The sequence below is a fragment of the Sceloporus occidentalis genome, unplaced genomic scaffold (assembly GCF_023333645.1).
Source record: "Sceloporus occidentalis isolate IW3139 unplaced genomic scaffold, rSceOcc1.0.p SCAF_5, whole genome shotgun sequence".
NCBI lineage: Eukaryota > Metazoa > Chordata > Lepidosauria > Squamata > Phrynosomatidae > Sceloporus > Sceloporus occidentalis.
The window spans coordinates 117,390,870-117,407,917 of NW_028316985.1; the positions used below are offsets into that span (position 1 = coordinate 117,390,870).

The following is a 17,048-nucleotide window of genomic DNA, read 5'->3' on the forward strand; positions in this document are numbered from 1 at the left end:
ACCATTTCCAGTCAAATGGGAGCTTTAAAAGCACTCCAGAGTTTATAAAAATTACTTTTTTGGATTATAATTCCATGATCTAGATGTTGGGTGAGGGATTGTGGGTGCTGAAGACTGTAGACTGAAAAAGGTAATTTTATCAAGTTTGAACCAGGTTTCAAATTTCTGCTTGGCCATGGAAGCCCACTGGATGATCTTAAGCAAGTTGCACTCTCTGAGTCTCAGAGGATGGCAATGGCAAACCCCTGCTGAAGAAACTTGCCAAGAAAACCCCATGATAGATTTGCCTTAGGGTAAATCGAAAAACAATTTCAAGGCATGCAACAACAACACACACGTTTACTCAGTACTACATCCAGTTGTTTCCAAAGGAATTTACTCCCAGGTAAGTGCATATAGGTCTGCAGTCTAAGTATCTGTTGAACCGGGCTAAAAGCGAGCATCATATTTTACAAACAAATCACCTACCTATAAGAGGTGGTAAACAGTGGTATCTCAGTCACACCGAGCAGACATCTTTGAGGCTTCTGATTTTGAAGTAATTTATTTCCATTTGCAGCCAGGCTGAATACTCAGAAGTAAGTACCACTCTGTTCAATGGTTCTTACTTCCATGTAAGTGTTCCTGCGACTGTAGCCTCAGAAGTTCAGTCCCTCTTTTCCATACATGTTGATTATACTCGGTGTGGAAGTGTGAGTGCACACTAGTTACTCCAGAGCAACTGTTGTCTGCTATTATTTATATGTGGTATTGGAAAGCAGGTCAACATCAGGGTCTCTACATGCTTTGTGGACTGAGAGGCCTCCAAGTTGCCCTGTGATCCACAGCCCTGCTCAGGTCTTGCAGACTCAGGGCCCTAGCTTGCTTGACTAAGTCTATCCACCTGGACTGTGGTGTTCCTCTTTTCCTATTGCCTTCTACCTTACCAAGCATTATTGTCTTTTTTGGAGAGCCCTGTCTTCTCATGATAAGACTAAAGTAGGACACTCTTCAGTTGAGTCATCTTTGTTTCTAGAGAGTGTTTAGGCTTGCTTTGCTCTAGTTACTTCAGAAGCAAATCCTAGGCATTCCCTGGTGCCTGCTCCTCCTCGCCAGTAAGGCTCCACATTCACTTTGGAGAAATCCTCATTGAACCAAATGGGACTACTTTGTGCAGCTTTGATTCCTGAACTCCTTGAGCACAGAACTGGCAACCACACAACCCATAACCCACTCACCAGAAGGCAACCACCTAGCCTTTATACCTCCCAGGTAAGAAAGTGCTGGACTTAAGGCAGGGTGACCAGATGTCCTCCTTTTCCAGGACATCATCACCTGGTGTGATAATTCATGGTGTTAAACCCACACCCCCAGTTGACCTTCTCCCATCCCACATCATGCACAGGGTGACCATTTCAGCCTTCTGTCCTGGAGGAATTCCAAAATGTCCTCCATTTGGAGCACAACTTAAGAGGTCAAAAACATTTATATCTCTGTGGTTGCGTTGGGCTTTTTCTTTGGTCATCAGGTCCTCCACCGTTCTGAATTTTGCCTACTTTTTGCAAAATCATAGGACAGGATGACGAGACATCCTCCTTCTTGCCCAGGGCTTGCCCTCCATTTTAGCCTCCTGTCCAGGAGGAAATAAAACACCCTCCATTTTGAGCAGAACTAAAGAAGCGTGAATTTTTACCTTCCTATAGGACAGTGGTTTCCAACCTTCCTAATGCCGCGACCCTTTAATACAGTTCCTCATGTTGTGGTGACCCAAACCTATGAAATTTTTTTCGTTGCTACTTCATAACTGTAATTAAATAGGTGTTTTCCAATGGTCTTAGGTGACCCCCATGAAAGGGTCATTCGACCCCCAAAGGGGTCCCGACCCACAGGCTGGGAACCACTGCTATAGGAGTTTATCACATGGGGTAAAATGGGAATTTAAGCAATGACTGACCTGTGAAAATCATGCAACTTAAAATGACATTAATGGAAGTGCCATTATCCTGTGAAGAACCAGGGAATAACCAGGCAAGAAACAGCAAAATGTCATTCATGGGGGAAATCCAGTGAATTAGTTACTGTTGTTTCTTGCCTGGTTATTCATGGGATAATGACACTTTAATCACATGGGATGGCTCCCATTCAGAAACCTGATTTAAAGTTAAAAAACCCACAAAAATGACGTTTGGGGTTAACCTGAATAGAAATTAGAAATAACCCACAAAAGCTGGCAGTTTTTCAGATGACGTTTGCATCAATGAGAAATATCCAAATACAAAGTTGAGAAAACCTGTTCCTTTTTACTTTTGGGAACTTCCTGAAAGTAAAAACGAGGGTGTTTCGTCAACTTTGCATTTAGATTAATGCCGAGTTATTTCTCATTGATGCCAACGTGTCTGAAAAACAACCTGCAGCCTGGGGAAGAAGCCAGTGTAACTCTGAAAGCTTGCAACATGTAATTGTGTATTTTGGTTGATCCAATAAAGGTATTATTGTTTGGATGTTATTGGATTTGCTATATGGCCAACACAGCTACCTCTAGATATTTCAAAGCTCTGGAGTTTATCACACGGGGAAATTGGAAGTAGAAACAGTGATTAACCCGCAATTGTGTGAACGGTTTTTACACAATGGACTTTAACACCCATAGACAAATTGGAGGCAACTTAGTTAAATACCATGCAGAAACAGGATTTTAACATCCACAAAAACCCCACTTTTGCAGGTAGTTTTTCAGACATCTTTGCATCAATGAGAAATAATGTGACATTAACCCAAATGCAAAGTTTTTCAGACGCCTAGGATTAACATCTTCAATGTCTTCCTCCTCTTTGCCTGAGGAAGAAGCCAGTGCGACTCTGAAAGCTTGTGACATGTCATTGTGCATTTTGGTTAGTCCAACAAAGGTATCAATGTTTGGATGTCATCCTGAGTTTTTTGAGCTTGTGTTGCACTAAGGCCCAGACTTTGGTACTCCATATGTTGTGGACATAGGTTCCTATGTAGGTAGAGAACACACTGAATTTCTCAAGAAGTCATCATGTTTTGCACCAACTCCCCAACAGCCAGGAACTCTGGAAGATGAAGAAGAAGCCAAAAACATCTGGAGGAGCAAAGCTTGGGAAGGAGGGCTGCCATGGGTGTCTTTGGGTGGAAGACCCTGCATCCTGGGTGTCTTGTCCTCCTTTGCTGGGGCCTTAACTGTCTGGTTAGTTCTTTTATTTCAGCTCATTTTGATTCTGGAGCAAGTCAAGGGGAGTGTGTGCAAGTTTCAGGAGAGCACAGCACTGGATTTCGGCAGGCCGTGTCCTTGGCTTTGCTGTTTCACTTGATTCACATATTGGTATAACAAAAATGTGCGCCATCCTACAAGTCTGGCAAGGAAGCAGCCAATTTGCAAAGTGAAAACACGGAAACATTTTGATGTGGTTCCTGGCATATACTATAGATACTAGATGGTAGTAAAATGGAGCACACTCCCTTGGAGTGTGGTGGTGTCTCCTTTATTTGGATGTCTTTAAACAGAGGCTAGGGGGCCATCTCTTGGAGGTGTTTTGATTGTGAGTTTCCTGCATGGCAAAATGGGGTTGGACTGGATGGCCCCAAGTCTAGGATTCTATGAGAAGAAGCAAAGAAAACTCTTTTGTGTGAGAGAGCTTCCTAAGGAAGTGTGCTGGGTCACATCCATGATGCATTTACCAACTTACAAAGTGCATTTATTGCCCCTGTAACGGAATTTCCAGACAGTAAGGGCTGTTTGACAGTGGAACACACTCCTTCCTTGGGGAGTGGTGGAGTCTTCCTCCTTGGAGGTCTTTAAACAGAGGCTGGATGCTTTGATTGAGAGTTCCTGCATGGCAGAACAGGGTTGGACTGGATGACCATTGGGGTCTCTATGATTTTAAGACCAAATGGCATGCAAATAGAGAGAAGACATGCAGGGGGGAAAACAAAACAAAAACCCTATCTATCTGAGGAGAGGGGAGAGAGAATGCAATGATTTTCCATGAGAAGGCCACTGGAAGCCAAGGCTGGAGGCTAGTGCTCACAGCTGCTCTGAGTATAGCAAGGTGACCCTCCCAGGAGCCCCACCTGTGCCTTGGCTTTTTAAATAAGCCCTCCTTCTTTTCCTCCTCTTGCTCCTGCATCCTCCCAGGATGGCTGCCTTGCTGGAGGAGGCCATGGAGAGCTACCAATACCAGCCCCCCTACAACCCCTACCGCTATTACCCCAAAGGAGGCAAAGGGGGCCCTTGGAGGCAGCGCAGTGGCTGCAGCAGTGGCTACTTCTCCAACTATGGAGACAGTGCTGCATGTGCAGCTGCTGCAGCAGAGTACTTGGAGGGCTTCCAGCGGGCGCAGCTGAAGGCCCTCTTGGCCCAGGTCAACCCGGCCTTGACCCCCAGGCTGCGCAGGGCCAACACCAAGGAGGTGGGCATCCAGGTCAACCCCAGGAAGGACGTGGCTGTCCAGTGCTCCCTGGGACCCAGGCCCCTGCTCCTCCTCCGCAGGAGAGGGGCTCCTAGTGCTGTCCAGCAAGAGCAGGGCCAAGGGCAAGGGTCAGGCTTCCCCATCCGCTTCCCCAGAACCCTGGCCCTCTACTCTCCAGTGGCCTCCAGACGCCTCACTGCCTTCCTCCAAGAAGAGGAGAAGGAGAAGAAGGAGGAGAAGGAGCCCCCCAAGGAAGGGGCCCCAGAAGAGGGACCCTCCAGGGAAGGGGAGAGTGGGTCAGAGGCCCCCAAAGAGAAAGAGAAACAGAAGGAGGAGGAGGAGGAGAAGGAAGAAGAAGAGGCCCAGGTTGCTCAGAGCAAGACCAGGGTCCGCTTCCAGGTGAGTGGCTCTCTGAAAAAGGAATTGGAGGAATAGGAGGTCTTTCAGATCGTTACAGTCAAGTCCTGAATAGATTGCATAGGTAGACTGATGCTAACACAATGAATTTCAACAGGGAGTAAATGTAAAGTGGAAAAATGAAAGGCGTAAATATAACATGGGGGACACACCTGGCTGAGTGTGAAAGGGATCTAGAGGAGTCCCAGTAGACCACAAGTTGGACATTTATTTATTTATTTTATTTAGAGTGTTTCTACCTCACCCTTCAGCCCTAAAGGCTCTCAGAGCGCCTTACAGTTATTATTATCATTACTGTTGTTGTTGTTTTTAATTAGATGGTTCTTTGCCCTCAGCCTTACAATCTTAAAAAAAGACATGACACAAAAGGAGAAGGAATGGTGGTGGGGAAGGGGATCAGGTCCAACAATGCTTTTCTCCCTCTGAGGCCTGAACCATGGCAGATGGACTGGAGGGAGGGCTCTGCTACTTAACTGAGGCCAGGCCCAATGGAGCTGGGCTTGCACCTCTTCCTCTGGATAGCATGCAATGGACATGAGTCAACGGTGTGATGCGGCAGCTAAAAAGGCCAATGCAATTTTAGGCTCGCCTCCATAGAAGTATAGTGTCTAGATCGAGGGAAGGGATAGTGCCACTCTGTTCTGCTTTGGTCAGGCCCCACCTGGAATACTGTGTCCAGTTCGGGGCACCACAATTCAAAAAGGACATTGAGAAACTGGAGTGTGTCCAAAGGAGGGTGAGTAAAATGGTGAAGGGTCTGGAAACCCAGTCCTATGAGGATAGGGTTGCCATAACTCCGGACCTCCAAAATGGGAAAAATGTAGGACAAAATTTTCAAATGTAGGACACAGAAAAATGTGTCCTACGTTTGAAAATTTTGTCCTACATTTTTCCGCGGAGGCCAAGCGGCGAGGGAAAGCCTCCACTTAAGGAGGCTTTCCCTCCCCGCCTGGGCCCCGGGCCTCACCGCAATTGGGGCCTCCCTGCCTTCCCCGGCCTCCGCAGAGGCCGCGGAGGAAGGGCCAGGCCTCGCGCGTTCGCCGGGGCCTCCCTCCCTTCCCCGGCCTCCGCAGAGGCCGAGGAGGAAGGCGCGAGGCTGCCGGTGATCGCCGGGGCCTCGCCTCCTTCCTGGCCTCCGCGGAGGCCAGGAAGGAGGGAGGAGGCTGCAGGGAGGCGGGGAGGTTGGCGCGGCTGTGCCCAAGAGGCGCCGCCTCCCTGCAGCCTCCTCCGCCCCAGGCCTCGCTGCCCTCCTTTTCCTCCGCGCGGCCATGCGCGGTGGAGGAGGGCAGCGAGGCCCCCCGGGTTGCTCCGTAACCCCGCTGCAACCGGGCTTTTCCCGGTTTTTGGCGGCACCAGTGCCGTGACCGGGCAGGTGCCGCCAAAACCGGGAAAAATCCGGTTGCAGCCGGGTTATGGCAACCCTATATGAGGAACGACTTAGGAAGCTGGGGATGTTTAGCCTGGAGAAGAGAAGGTTAAGATGTGATATGATAGTCCTGTTTAAATATTTGAAGGGATGTCATATTGAGGAAGGAGCAAGCTTCTTCTCTGCTGCTACAAAGACAAGGACCCACAACAATGGATGCAAGCTACAGGAAAAGAGATTCCACCACAACATTAGGAGGAACTTCCTGACAGTAAGGGCTGTTCGACAGTGGAACAAACTCCCTCAGAGTGTAGTGGAGTCTCCCTCCTTAGAGGTCTTTAAACAGAGGCTGGATGGCCATCTGTTGGGGATGCTTTGATTGAGGTTTCCTGCATGGCAGAATGGGTTTGGACTGGATGGCCCTTGGGGTCTCTTCCGACTCTCTGGAGTTCATCACATGGGAGAAATCCTGTGCAGAAATGGGGTTTTAACTCAGAAAAAAAAAACCTCAAAAGCAGGTTGATTTTCACACAGTATCATTGTTAAACTGGTGTTAACCCAAACGGCAAGTAGACAGAAAGTAGACAAAAGTTGCTCTTTTTTACTTTCAGAAAAATCCATTCAGGTTAACACCAGTTTAACAACGTGTGCGAAAATCAACCCACTTTTGCTGGTTTTTTCCAGCTTTTAAATCCTGTTTTTGCATGGGATTTCCCCCATGTGATAAACTCCTATGATTCTATGAGGAGATGCTGCATCTGCACTGGAGAAATAACCCAGGTTGACACTAGTTTAAATGCCCTGGCTCAAGGCTATGGGATCCTGGGAGTTGGAGTTTGCTGTGGCACCAAACGCAGAGATTTCTAAACTTTTGGTCTTCCCCGATGTTTTGCACTTCAACTCCCAGAAGCCCTGGCCAGCTGCTTGGTCCACAGTCAGGAATTGTGGGGTCTGAAGCCCAAGAATCTTATCGTATGTCATGCAGAAGGAGACAAACACATACGTCTTTTTCTTCTGCTTGGCAGGTATGTTTAATAATGTGATAAGGCTCCAAAACATCTGGCGGACTGAAATTTGGAAGCCACTTGCACCTTCTGACAGAGAAGATGAAATATCTCTCAATAACTGTAATTCCCAGGATTCCACAGCATTCATCCATGGCAGTTAAAGTGTTATCAAATGGCATTATTTCTGTCGTGCAGATGCTTCCTCTAACTCGGTACTCCCTCACTTCTAGTACACTACTATTCTGTGGTCGTCTCCAGCATTTTAATTTTGTTAAAGAATTATGAATACGGTTTCCTTTGCAAGAGTTATTCATTTGCAGTATCAAATCAGATGCTAAGTCCCACTGAATTCCATAGCCTTGAGTCGTGGCAGTTAAAGTGGTGTCAAAGGGATTATTTCTGCAGTGCAGAGGCAGCCCCAGGTTCTTGCTTTCTAAGGAGAACTTTGTTTTTCAGTTCTTCTTCAGAAGCAGGATAGATTTTGAAGGAAGGGCACACATCTTGAGGATCCTAATAGGAGAGAGTTCCCAAAATGCATGTGGTACTCAGTCCCTTTGCTTCCCCCAAAGCATGGACCTCAACAGACCTGTAGGTTGCAATAGGACACTTTTGCATCTGGTCCTGACAGGAAAGGCCAAATGAAGTATGGTGTAAGCACAGGAACTGTAGATGCCTTGCTTGATGGGTTTTACAAACCTTAAGGTTAAGTCCTGTAGTTGTGAAACCATGTGTCTGAGCACATAATGATGAGTATGGGTCCTCAGAAGAATAACTCCTCAGCTCTAGGTGTTTATCTCATGCTCCCTTAGCATACCTCTAGCACAAGGAATTGGAATAGGGCCTCAGAAGTGGTATTGTGGGATTTCCAGAAGTTTGTATGGTGGGTTGAGTGTCGATTGCCCACTTGGCCATGAAACCCATTGGGTGACCTTGGGCAAGTCACATTTTCTCAGCCTCAGGGGAAAGCAATGGCTAATCTCCTCTGAACAAATCTTGCCAAGAAAACCTCATGATAGATTTGCCTTAGGGTCACCATGAGAGAAATGGCTTGAAGGTACACAACAACAAAAACAACCAACTCCAGGCCCCTTGAGCCACATCTAGAACTGAACCCAGGAACCAAGTGATAGCCAATGCAGATGGTATGAAATTGGAGCTATATGACTGGCTCTTGTGGCTTTAGTCAGCCACCTGGCAGCCATATAGTATGCAAAGTACAGGTGATTCGTGCACTTCAGACAGCCTCATTTAAAGTTCATAACATAAGTGACCCAGGAAACTGAGTCACTTATGGACTGAGGAATCGGGTGATAACTCAGACTGGAGTGTAGCAAGTTTCTCTTCTCCAAGCCTTCAGGGAAGTTACGCTGCTGCCAAAGCGAATGCAAACCATTGCTTACATTGGTTCTTGCCTTCCTGTTTGTGCTGTCTAGTTCCTTGAGCAGAAATACGGCTACTACCACTGCAAGGACTGCAATATCCGCTGGGAAAGTGCCTACGTGTGGTGTGTGCAGGGCACAAACAAGGTAGGTATTGCATCACTAGGGTGGGAGTGGAGGTGAAGAGGGGTCTTCTAGTACTTCGGTAAGGTGCTGCCTTTGTTCTCTTTTCCTCTCCGCAGGTTTACTTTAGGCAGTTCTGTCGAACTTGCCAGAAATCCTACAATCCCTACCGTGTGGAGGATATTACCTGCCAAGTAAGCAATGACTGCTAGGAGGCCAACTAAGGTAGGGGGTGGGAAGGAGGTAGATGGGGACCTACTGGTAGATCTCAGGATGACCTGCAGCAGTAGATCTGTTTCAGACTCCAGCTTTTAACAACAAGAATCTTCCTCCAGTCTCTTTCCTTTCCCGAAGGATGCTTGAAGGAAAACAGGACTAGTAATTGTTAGAGGCACATGTATGCTTGAGTGCCTGTGTCTCTTTTGGCTGTAGTGGGTTAATCTCTAGCCCTCTCTGTCCAGTCACTCTTATACAGTGTGCACCTTCCTTTTCCTGGCCCTCTTGTTTCCTACCGCAAAAAGCAAACCTTGATTTTGCCATTTTATATAAGGGACACTATGCCACTGTATTTAATGGGACTTGAGCAAGGTTAATCTACATTGGTGACTTGATGTATGTCATTGAAAGTAGGTACTTCACCGGTTTTATCAGACTGATATGCCTGTCTTTGTTCCAGGCTGCAGTATACATCTTAGTTGACCTTTTGATTAGTCCATTGTTAAGACACTTTGTACATTTTTGTATTTTGAATTTTACTTCTGACCTAGTCTATATATATAGTGGAATGAGACGGCAGAAAAGATTCCTACTTCAGATGGGGAATGCCACTTCGGGATGTTGGCTCATTTAATTCAGCTGATGCTCATAGGTAGTCTAGCCCCATATTTTCTATTTGCTAGGTTTTTAAAACTAAAATTGTACTCTAATTTTAGTCTGCTCCACCGTATTATCCTGCTGCTTGTCTAGTCCTAGATATAAGGTTCAGATACACCACCACCCCAATAGGTCACTGTTGGCCGTTCTGTTTCTGTAGAAAGAGAGAAATTGTCATGTAATCTTCAACCTAGATAATTCAGTAATGGTAGTACTGTATTTATACTGTAAATATTACTGTTTTAGCAAAACAGGTCACGTATAGCTGGCATCCTATTAGTGACATATAAAGGTACAAGTTGCATTATGCATGTGGGAGATATATATATAATGAACATATCCAGCTGATGGTGACATAAGAGGAGTTGCTCATTTGGGACCATTGCATATGAGGTAGTTCATAAAAGTATGCAGATTAAAGTATGCATTGCCTTTACATATTGCCTGTGCACATTGTGTACTGCAGCTGCACACCAGTTTGTCAGCCATAGGCCTTGATTATTTGTCTCTAAAAGTTGTGCTGTACTGTTACTCAGTTATAGGGGTTGCATAATGTAATTCCACTGATGGATGTTTACACTGTATTGAAGCAGTGTAGGAGCTCACTAAATGTTGAAGTTGTTTCAGACAGAAAACTCATAAACCAGACTGCAGCAAAAACTACCAGTGTGAAATTCTGTCCCTAGTTCCATGCTCATTCTTGAAGGAACTGTGTCTGTGGAATTTACCCCGAAACAGTGATTTTCAATTTTCCTGACTGCTTTTTTTCTGTGTCAATTTCAGAGTTGCAAGCAGACAAGGTGTACCTGTCCTGTGAAATTGCGCCATGTAGATCCCAAGCGACCCCATCGCCAGGATCTTTGTGGAAGATGCAAAGGCAAACGTCTTTCATGTGATAGTACATTTAGTTTCAAATATATTATTTGAGCAAAATAGCAGCAAAATAATTTTTGGCACAAAGTTGCAATTTCAGAGATTTTCTTTGGATGTAGCGGGCTGTAGCAATAGAAAGCCTGCCAGTAGGCATGTGGTAAAAGCAAAGTCACAATGCAACCTAATGTCTACCTTATTTGTTATAACAGTATTAAAGGGAGGGAATCTACTTGCATTCTGTGACAAAAGGAGATTTTATTTTGGTCTGGAATGAGTAATTGGGAAGCAAGTTGACTTTAATATACCTTTTTTTTTTGTGGCTTATTTAAAATCACCCTCACAACCGAGATGGGACAGATTTTGTTTCTAACAAAGTTTCTTGCTTGTTAGGAAAAGCTGCTATGTTTGCACCCTGTGGGATTTAAAAATGAGGAACAGAATTGTACATGAAAGCTTCACATTGCCAATTGTTCAGTGACAGGCAGGTGAAATTAGGGGAGCAGTTTCATTTGTCAAAATACTAAGATTCAAAAACAATCACAAAAGTGTTACAGAAGCAAAGAAGCAGCCACATGTTGCCTAATCCTAGAAGCTGTATGGCAGAGCCGTACTGCCTTCTTAAGACTTTTCCAGCTGTTGCGCATACCTAATGTTCAATAAAACATGACAGAGTATCCAGGATCCAATGTGTATGCATAACCTTGGGAACTGGGTAGATTTAATGGGTGTTACCTTGAAAGCATGCTTGTTTAAAGATGGTTTTGGTGAGTGTTCAGGGTGAATCTTACTGCTGAGTATCATCCAGTTCTGAGATACTGAGATTTCTTTTGTCTTAAACCAAGAAGAAAAATGTTATGTGTCTGAATATACTTTATCAGTTTCTGGAAAAATTAGCTTTATGTATAAATAAAGTGATTGTGCCCATTCCTTATGACTTGTACCTGCTTTGTTTAAATTATCTGTTTAAGATGATTCACATTTTAAATCCAAACAGCCCATTTCAATTACTTAAAGCAATGATTCCCAAACTTTGGTCCTCCAGATGTTATGGACTTCAACTCCCAGAGGTCCTAGCCAACTTGGCCAATGGTTAGGAGTTTTGGGAGATGATGTCCAGAACATTTGGAAGACCCAAGTTTGGAAACCACTGATTTAAAGTTTCTGATGTGATTATGTTGGTTCTCTTAACAGTGTTTCCACTGGGTGGGATAAAGTGGAGAAACAGACCACTCTGAGTTTCTCATACAGGTGGAAAATGAAAGTTGGCTACACATTTCTAGATAAAAATCTAACTACCCCATGGCCAGCACAAGGCATGTGGAGATCAATTGAATATGTTAAGTAACATGTCCAATAACTGGTAAAGCGGGGTTCCAGTATCTGACAAATTCTTGCTGACCTATATGACATGCATAGCCTACAACTAAATGACCATGCTTCATTCATGTGAGTTGCAGGATTTTCCCTTTGTGGTGGGGAGTGTTGGGAAATATGCAAGGCCATCTTGATTTTTTTTTTTTTGGTTGTACACTTAATTTGACTTGCTTTTTATTATCTTCTGCTTCGACCAAGAGATTTCTGAAAATATCAGATACTATCGATAGATTGTACAAGACACAGTGGACAAAGTTAAGGTATTAACCTTATCCAGGGCTGGCAACACAGAGTTCGCAGGCTACATGCATAATTTTATAGTACTATCAATGTAGATGCAATACTTCACTAGTCAAACCTGCATCTTTAGTAATAGATGGAGCTGATCTGGAACTAAGCGTGGAGGAAACCATATGGGAAGGAAAGTTTTCAGTTATAGAACTGTTGCAGTTCAGGTCCTTAAACCACACTTATTTAAATCTTATAATGCAATAAGATGTGTGTGTGTAAAATTCTGTATACCTTCCAGCAGGAAAATATATGCAAGACCTTTTTGAAGAAAGTATGTGGTAGGTACAATAATAGCATGGAAATGATATTTTTAATTTCTACCCCACCCAGCACATCCTCTTGAGAAAACAGACAAAGCAGTAGATATGAACTTTTATTTTACCAAGCCCCCCCCAACAAAAACACAAAAATGAGGCCGATAAAAGATGTAAAAAGTATAATACACCACTAAAAACTACATATACCCATGTAAAAACTTATTAAATAATTAAGAAAACCACCTACAGTACCACAGAATCTTCAAAATAATTAAGTTTTATCAGGGCCAAAAGAAAAATACAGTGATTATGATTATGAATGTGCCATGTTTAAGTTAAACAAGAGTTTTGAAATGTAACAGAACTTCTATCAGCAGTCCAACAATATGCACAGTGCCTTCAATTAATGCATTTCAGCATAATTACATGTCTGGTAGGGTTAATTTCCCCAAGGAAAAAAGGCCATGCTAAAGAGATTCATGTCTACATTCTACACTCTGGCATTTCGAAGCCAGGTTTGTTTTGTGTGTGTGTTTGTTTTGTTTAAATCACAGTGGGAAGGACAAATGCCTAAAATACAGACACTTATTCCTTCTTAATTAGAGGAGCCATGGGACTACATTCATTCTTTCCGATTATATAAAAACTGTTTTGGTTTCAACAAAATTCAGTTAATCTTGTGCTACTAATTGTTGAACAATATTGTAGAATTTGGTAGTTGAGTGGTCTTTCCTTTCTACAATCCCAAATTCCTTAGCTTTAAACATGAGTCATGAAGATACATGTGAGTTTAAATCTCTTGAAACTCTGCAGAATACAGAGAGAGTAGATCACGTATTCCGTGAATAATGTATTCTATTAACGGCCACTATTCTTGCCCCCCTCCCTTGCTTAGCTTTATACACTATTTTCATGTAACAGTGCATTGTACAAGAAAAATACTGAATTTTACACTATACAGCTTCTAGAATATGTACAGAATAAAATAAGTTAATTTTTTCTAACGTGTTGCAGAGGGGCAACATAAATCTTTAATATACATTTTAAAGTCTCTGCAGGCAGCTACTTTTTGGTTAGTCATTATCAATATCAATAAGTACTGATCAGAAAACTGAGCAGCATTCTCAACGTTTTAGAGATATATTATTTGTTTTTTGAAAACTGGAAATTCCAGTTTAAAATATTATTAAACGCCATAACATTTACAGATTAGGAGTTACAGCTAAAAATATCCCATCCCCCCAATAATCTTGCAGTGCTTTTTTTAGGCATGCTCAGACCTTATCAAACATCCATACCTTCAAAATGCAATTGTCGGATAACCACTCATTCCTACTTTCACACATGACAGACAAAAGTAGAGTAAATACAACATTTTGATGAATCAATAGGTCTGCAGTCCATCCTACTGCAGTATGACAGCACATACCTTGTGACGTTGCCAAGTATATACATCAGGCATTAGATTATTTTCTTTACAGCCTGAAAGCCTCACAGGTCTTCAGCTAAAATAACCAACCTTGATCTTAGCCTCATTTTACCTGCTTTAAATAGTTCCAGTATGAAGAGGCCATTATTGCAACAACTCTTGCAGCAACTCTGTTGCAGAACATAATGCATTTATAGGCATCATTTATAGCCCTTTTTTAACTAACACAGTTTTTGTAAGGTTATTAAAAACTGCCCATATAGCTACTTTATAAGAAAACATTAAGATGGAGACAGCTCTATGAATGTCCAACATCCTTGCTTCTGAGTGACACAGCTTGTTCCCAGCAAAGTTCTTTACTTGTCATCGTAAGTATGATTTCTTCCAGAGAGCAGGCTTTTCAAGAGATATGAAAGGTGCTTGATAATAATAGGACTTTAGTTCTTTCCATGGGACAGTGTTTCAAAATCCAGTGCTCAAACTTCTCATAGCTGTATGTTTTGCAAGAAGTTGATACGACTGCACCATCCGTAGCGACTCCCGGATTTCTATATTCAGTTCCATCAGTTTTGAACTGGCTTCTGACATATCTTGTTTTGAGCCAACCACTGCAAAACTGCCAGTCTGACCCAGGGTCTGATGCCGGAAATATATGTGCAAGAGTGTTTGTACTGGGTCGTCTTCAGAGTTGCCAAATATATCATTGGGCCAAATACTCCTGAAAGTACAAAATTTATCATTATCTCTCACTTAGATACAGTATATTTAACAAGTCAGACATCTCTGTATTTTTAATGATTTAGGCTTGTGCACACCATTCTCAATCAAATTATTAAAAGCTCTCACATTTCTTCTAAAGTATCATTCCCACGACACATGAGGCTTTAACGTAATCATAAAGTATTTATATAGAACTAGAAACAGCTTAATAGCCAGACATTGCATAAAAGGCCTCTCTCAATTTTGGCTCTTTGATAATGAGAAACTTAGCAAATTTTGCCCCATTGTACCTGAAAGCTTTGACTTGTGCTATTGCAGACACAAATTCCTTATTCCTCAAGGTTTCAATAAGAGAGTGAATGGCAGTCTCAGTGTTGGCCTGGGAAGCTTCTGAGATCTCCATTTCTTCAATACCACTGTCAGAAGCAGATTCGGCTTCCTTTAGAAAGGCTTCTAGCTGTGCTAGCTCCTCTGACATATTTATTACCTACAACAAGACAAGATCAATGCTGAACTGAAATCAATTTAAGCATTAGTGACAGAACATTATTTCTGTTTATCATACATTTAAGAGGGCAAACGCCCAATCCGACCCCTGTGTGGAGCTCTTTGATGGCTTAAGCCAGAACATGTAAGCTGTCTTTAGACACAGTTTTAAGGGAAAGCTGGATATAAATGAATTAATAACAAGTAGTAGTAGCAGCAGCAATGCTAGGACTCTAGGAACCTGTCTCAGAGGATCTGCCCTCTGAGTGCTAGAGGACAGAAATATTTTTTACAGAGGCTGCAACAGCTGCACACACAGAATCTATGGGCCTATTCTATTTCTGCTACTTTTAAAAAGCAACCATGGTTTTACCATGAATTTAACAACTGAAGATGACTGTAACAAGAGTTTAAGCCATTACACTTAAGGTATGCGATGAGGGAATGCATTGTAAACATTTTAAATTAGATGAAACATAAATAAAATATTTAAATTTAAATAGAGGTTTTATAGCAGCTTACGTGCTTGCACCTGTCTATGGATGCACACTAGTGGCGATACCAGATGCAGTTCTCAGAGATGTAACTGTTGTGCTCTCATGTTTTAAGGGTACATAGCTTTTAAGGCACCAGACACTGTCTGATCTTGGAAGCTAAGCAGGGTCAGCCTTGGTTAGTACTCAGGTGGCAGACTGTCAACAGATACGGGTGTTTTAGGCTGTATTTCAGAGGAAGGAATTGGCATTCCTTGCCTAAGAAAACCTTTTGAAATTAACGGGGTTGCGTTAAGTTGACAGGCTACTTGAAGGCAAGCACAGACACAGCCTTAAAATCTCGCTTCAAAAACTCATCACTTTAGCGCCTTGAATGTTTACAATTTGAATACTTGAAACTTTTTGTATGTGTGCATTAGATGTTTGAACCAATAAAAATGTATTTGAGCAATGAGGTAGTAAATTGCAAACTGGTTCAATATTATTAGAAATATTCCAGAGGCACCATGCAAACAGTCCACAATGGATATAGATGGTCTTTTCCCTGAGGATGCACTTTCAAAATGCATTGCTTAGAAGACCACCACCAAGATTTTCCAATTTCAACAATACCTCTATAACCAAAGAAACTAACACAAAGACAGTGGCCTCGTCTTTACCTCTGCCTCTTTTTTAACTACATCCACTTGGCTTATAAGTTTACAATAGGCTTGGAAGAGAAGCAGCAACTGGAAATGCAATTTATATAGCCTCCGACACAACTCTAACTCCTATAAATGAAAAAACACACAAAGTCAATATCTTAAATACACAGTGTGCTAATTAAATTAGACATAGCATTCTGGCACAGAATTTGCAGTATAAAAGGTATTTGCTTACTATAGAGAAGGAAATGTTAACAAGATGTAGTAACAAGATGAAAAAAGATGGAAGTTGCAGTCATGTCTACATTTATAATTAAAAATAAAAAGTGGCACTGCCCTTGCAGATTATATATAAACGTTATCTTTTAAGAAGAGCAATTGTATTTCCAATGAAGAAAAAGGAGAAAGGGATTTTTATGACATTTTAGAAATGCCATGGTCTAGCAGGGAAGAAATTGCTTCTTTTTCTTTTGGTAATGTCAGCTTTAAGTCTAGATCCCAGATCAAAGATAATATTTGCATATAAGCATACAAATGTTTCTTCCCACAATTAATACATTTATGGAAATACATTTATATGTTTTTAGTTTTTTGGTTACTGAGTAGTGTAACAACTTCAAAGGCAGTATGCCTCCTAATCAAAACTGAGTCAACCTTTCTCTGCATATTTTTACATGTAAATGTATCACAGGAGATGGTTAATATTGTTTTAGAATAACAAAAGAAAGCAAATGGTAATGGAATCGCTTGCTATGGACTACAGATTTCTATCATCTAAGCACAGCTGACGACTGAGGAGTTAGAGAATTGAAGCAAACATTGCTAAATAATCTATTATGAGACAAAGCTATATCACATATGGACAAGAGACAAAAATGGAAACCAGTTTGTTTACTGGCATGGTTA

The 17,048-nt window shown here is 42.4% G+C and overlaps 2 protein-coding genes across 4 annotated transcripts in view; one reads left to right on the forward strand and one right to left on the reverse strand.

Annotated features, from left to right (window-relative positions):
• Positions 1-4,136: 4,136 nt before the first annotated feature.
• Positions 4,137-10,561, forward strand: ZAR1 (zygote arrest 1). The gene is made up of 4 exons (XM_089526967.1): positions 4,137-4,808; positions 8,633-8,725; positions 8,821-8,895; positions 10,358-10,561. The coding sequence occupies exons 1-4, from the start codon at positions 4,137-4,139 to the stop codon at positions 10,499-10,501; spliced, it is 984 nt and encodes a 327-aa protein (XP_089383093.1). The 3' UTR covers positions 10,502-10,561.
• Positions 10,562-12,472: 1,911 nt separating this feature from the next.
• The window catches only part of FRYL (FRY like transcription coactivator), a 183,589-nt gene continuing 179,013 nt past the window's right edge, over positions 12,473-17,048 (reverse strand). For all 3 annotated transcript variants that reach the window (XM_089525215.1, XM_089525212.1, XM_089525213.1), the window contains 3 exons: positions 16,158-16,268; positions 14,809-15,005; positions 12,473-14,516 (listed from right to left, as the gene is read on the reverse strand). In XM_089525215.1, coding sequence (XP_089381341.1) covers positions 14,261-14,516; positions 14,809-15,005; positions 16,158-16,268 — 564 coding nt within the window. In that variant the 3' untranslated portion in view covers positions 12,473-14,260. The remainder of the gene's footprint in view (positions 14,517-14,808; positions 15,006-16,157; positions 16,269-17,048) is intronic.

Bases quoted from the DNA above. Each gene is read 5' to 3' on its own strand.
- ZAR1 (XM_089526967.1), top strand. From the start codon at position 4,137: ATGGCTGCCTTGCTGGAGGAGGCCATGGAGAGCTACCAATACCAGCCC. The intron at 4,809-8,632 runs GTGAGTGGCTCT...TGTGCTGTCTAG, and splicing joins AGACCAGGGTCCGCTTCCAG to TTCCTTGAGCAGAAATACGG. The intron at 8,726-8,820 runs GTAGGTATTGCA...TCCTCTCCGCAG, and splicing joins GTGTGCAGGGCACAAACAAG to GTTTACTTTAGGCAGTTCTG.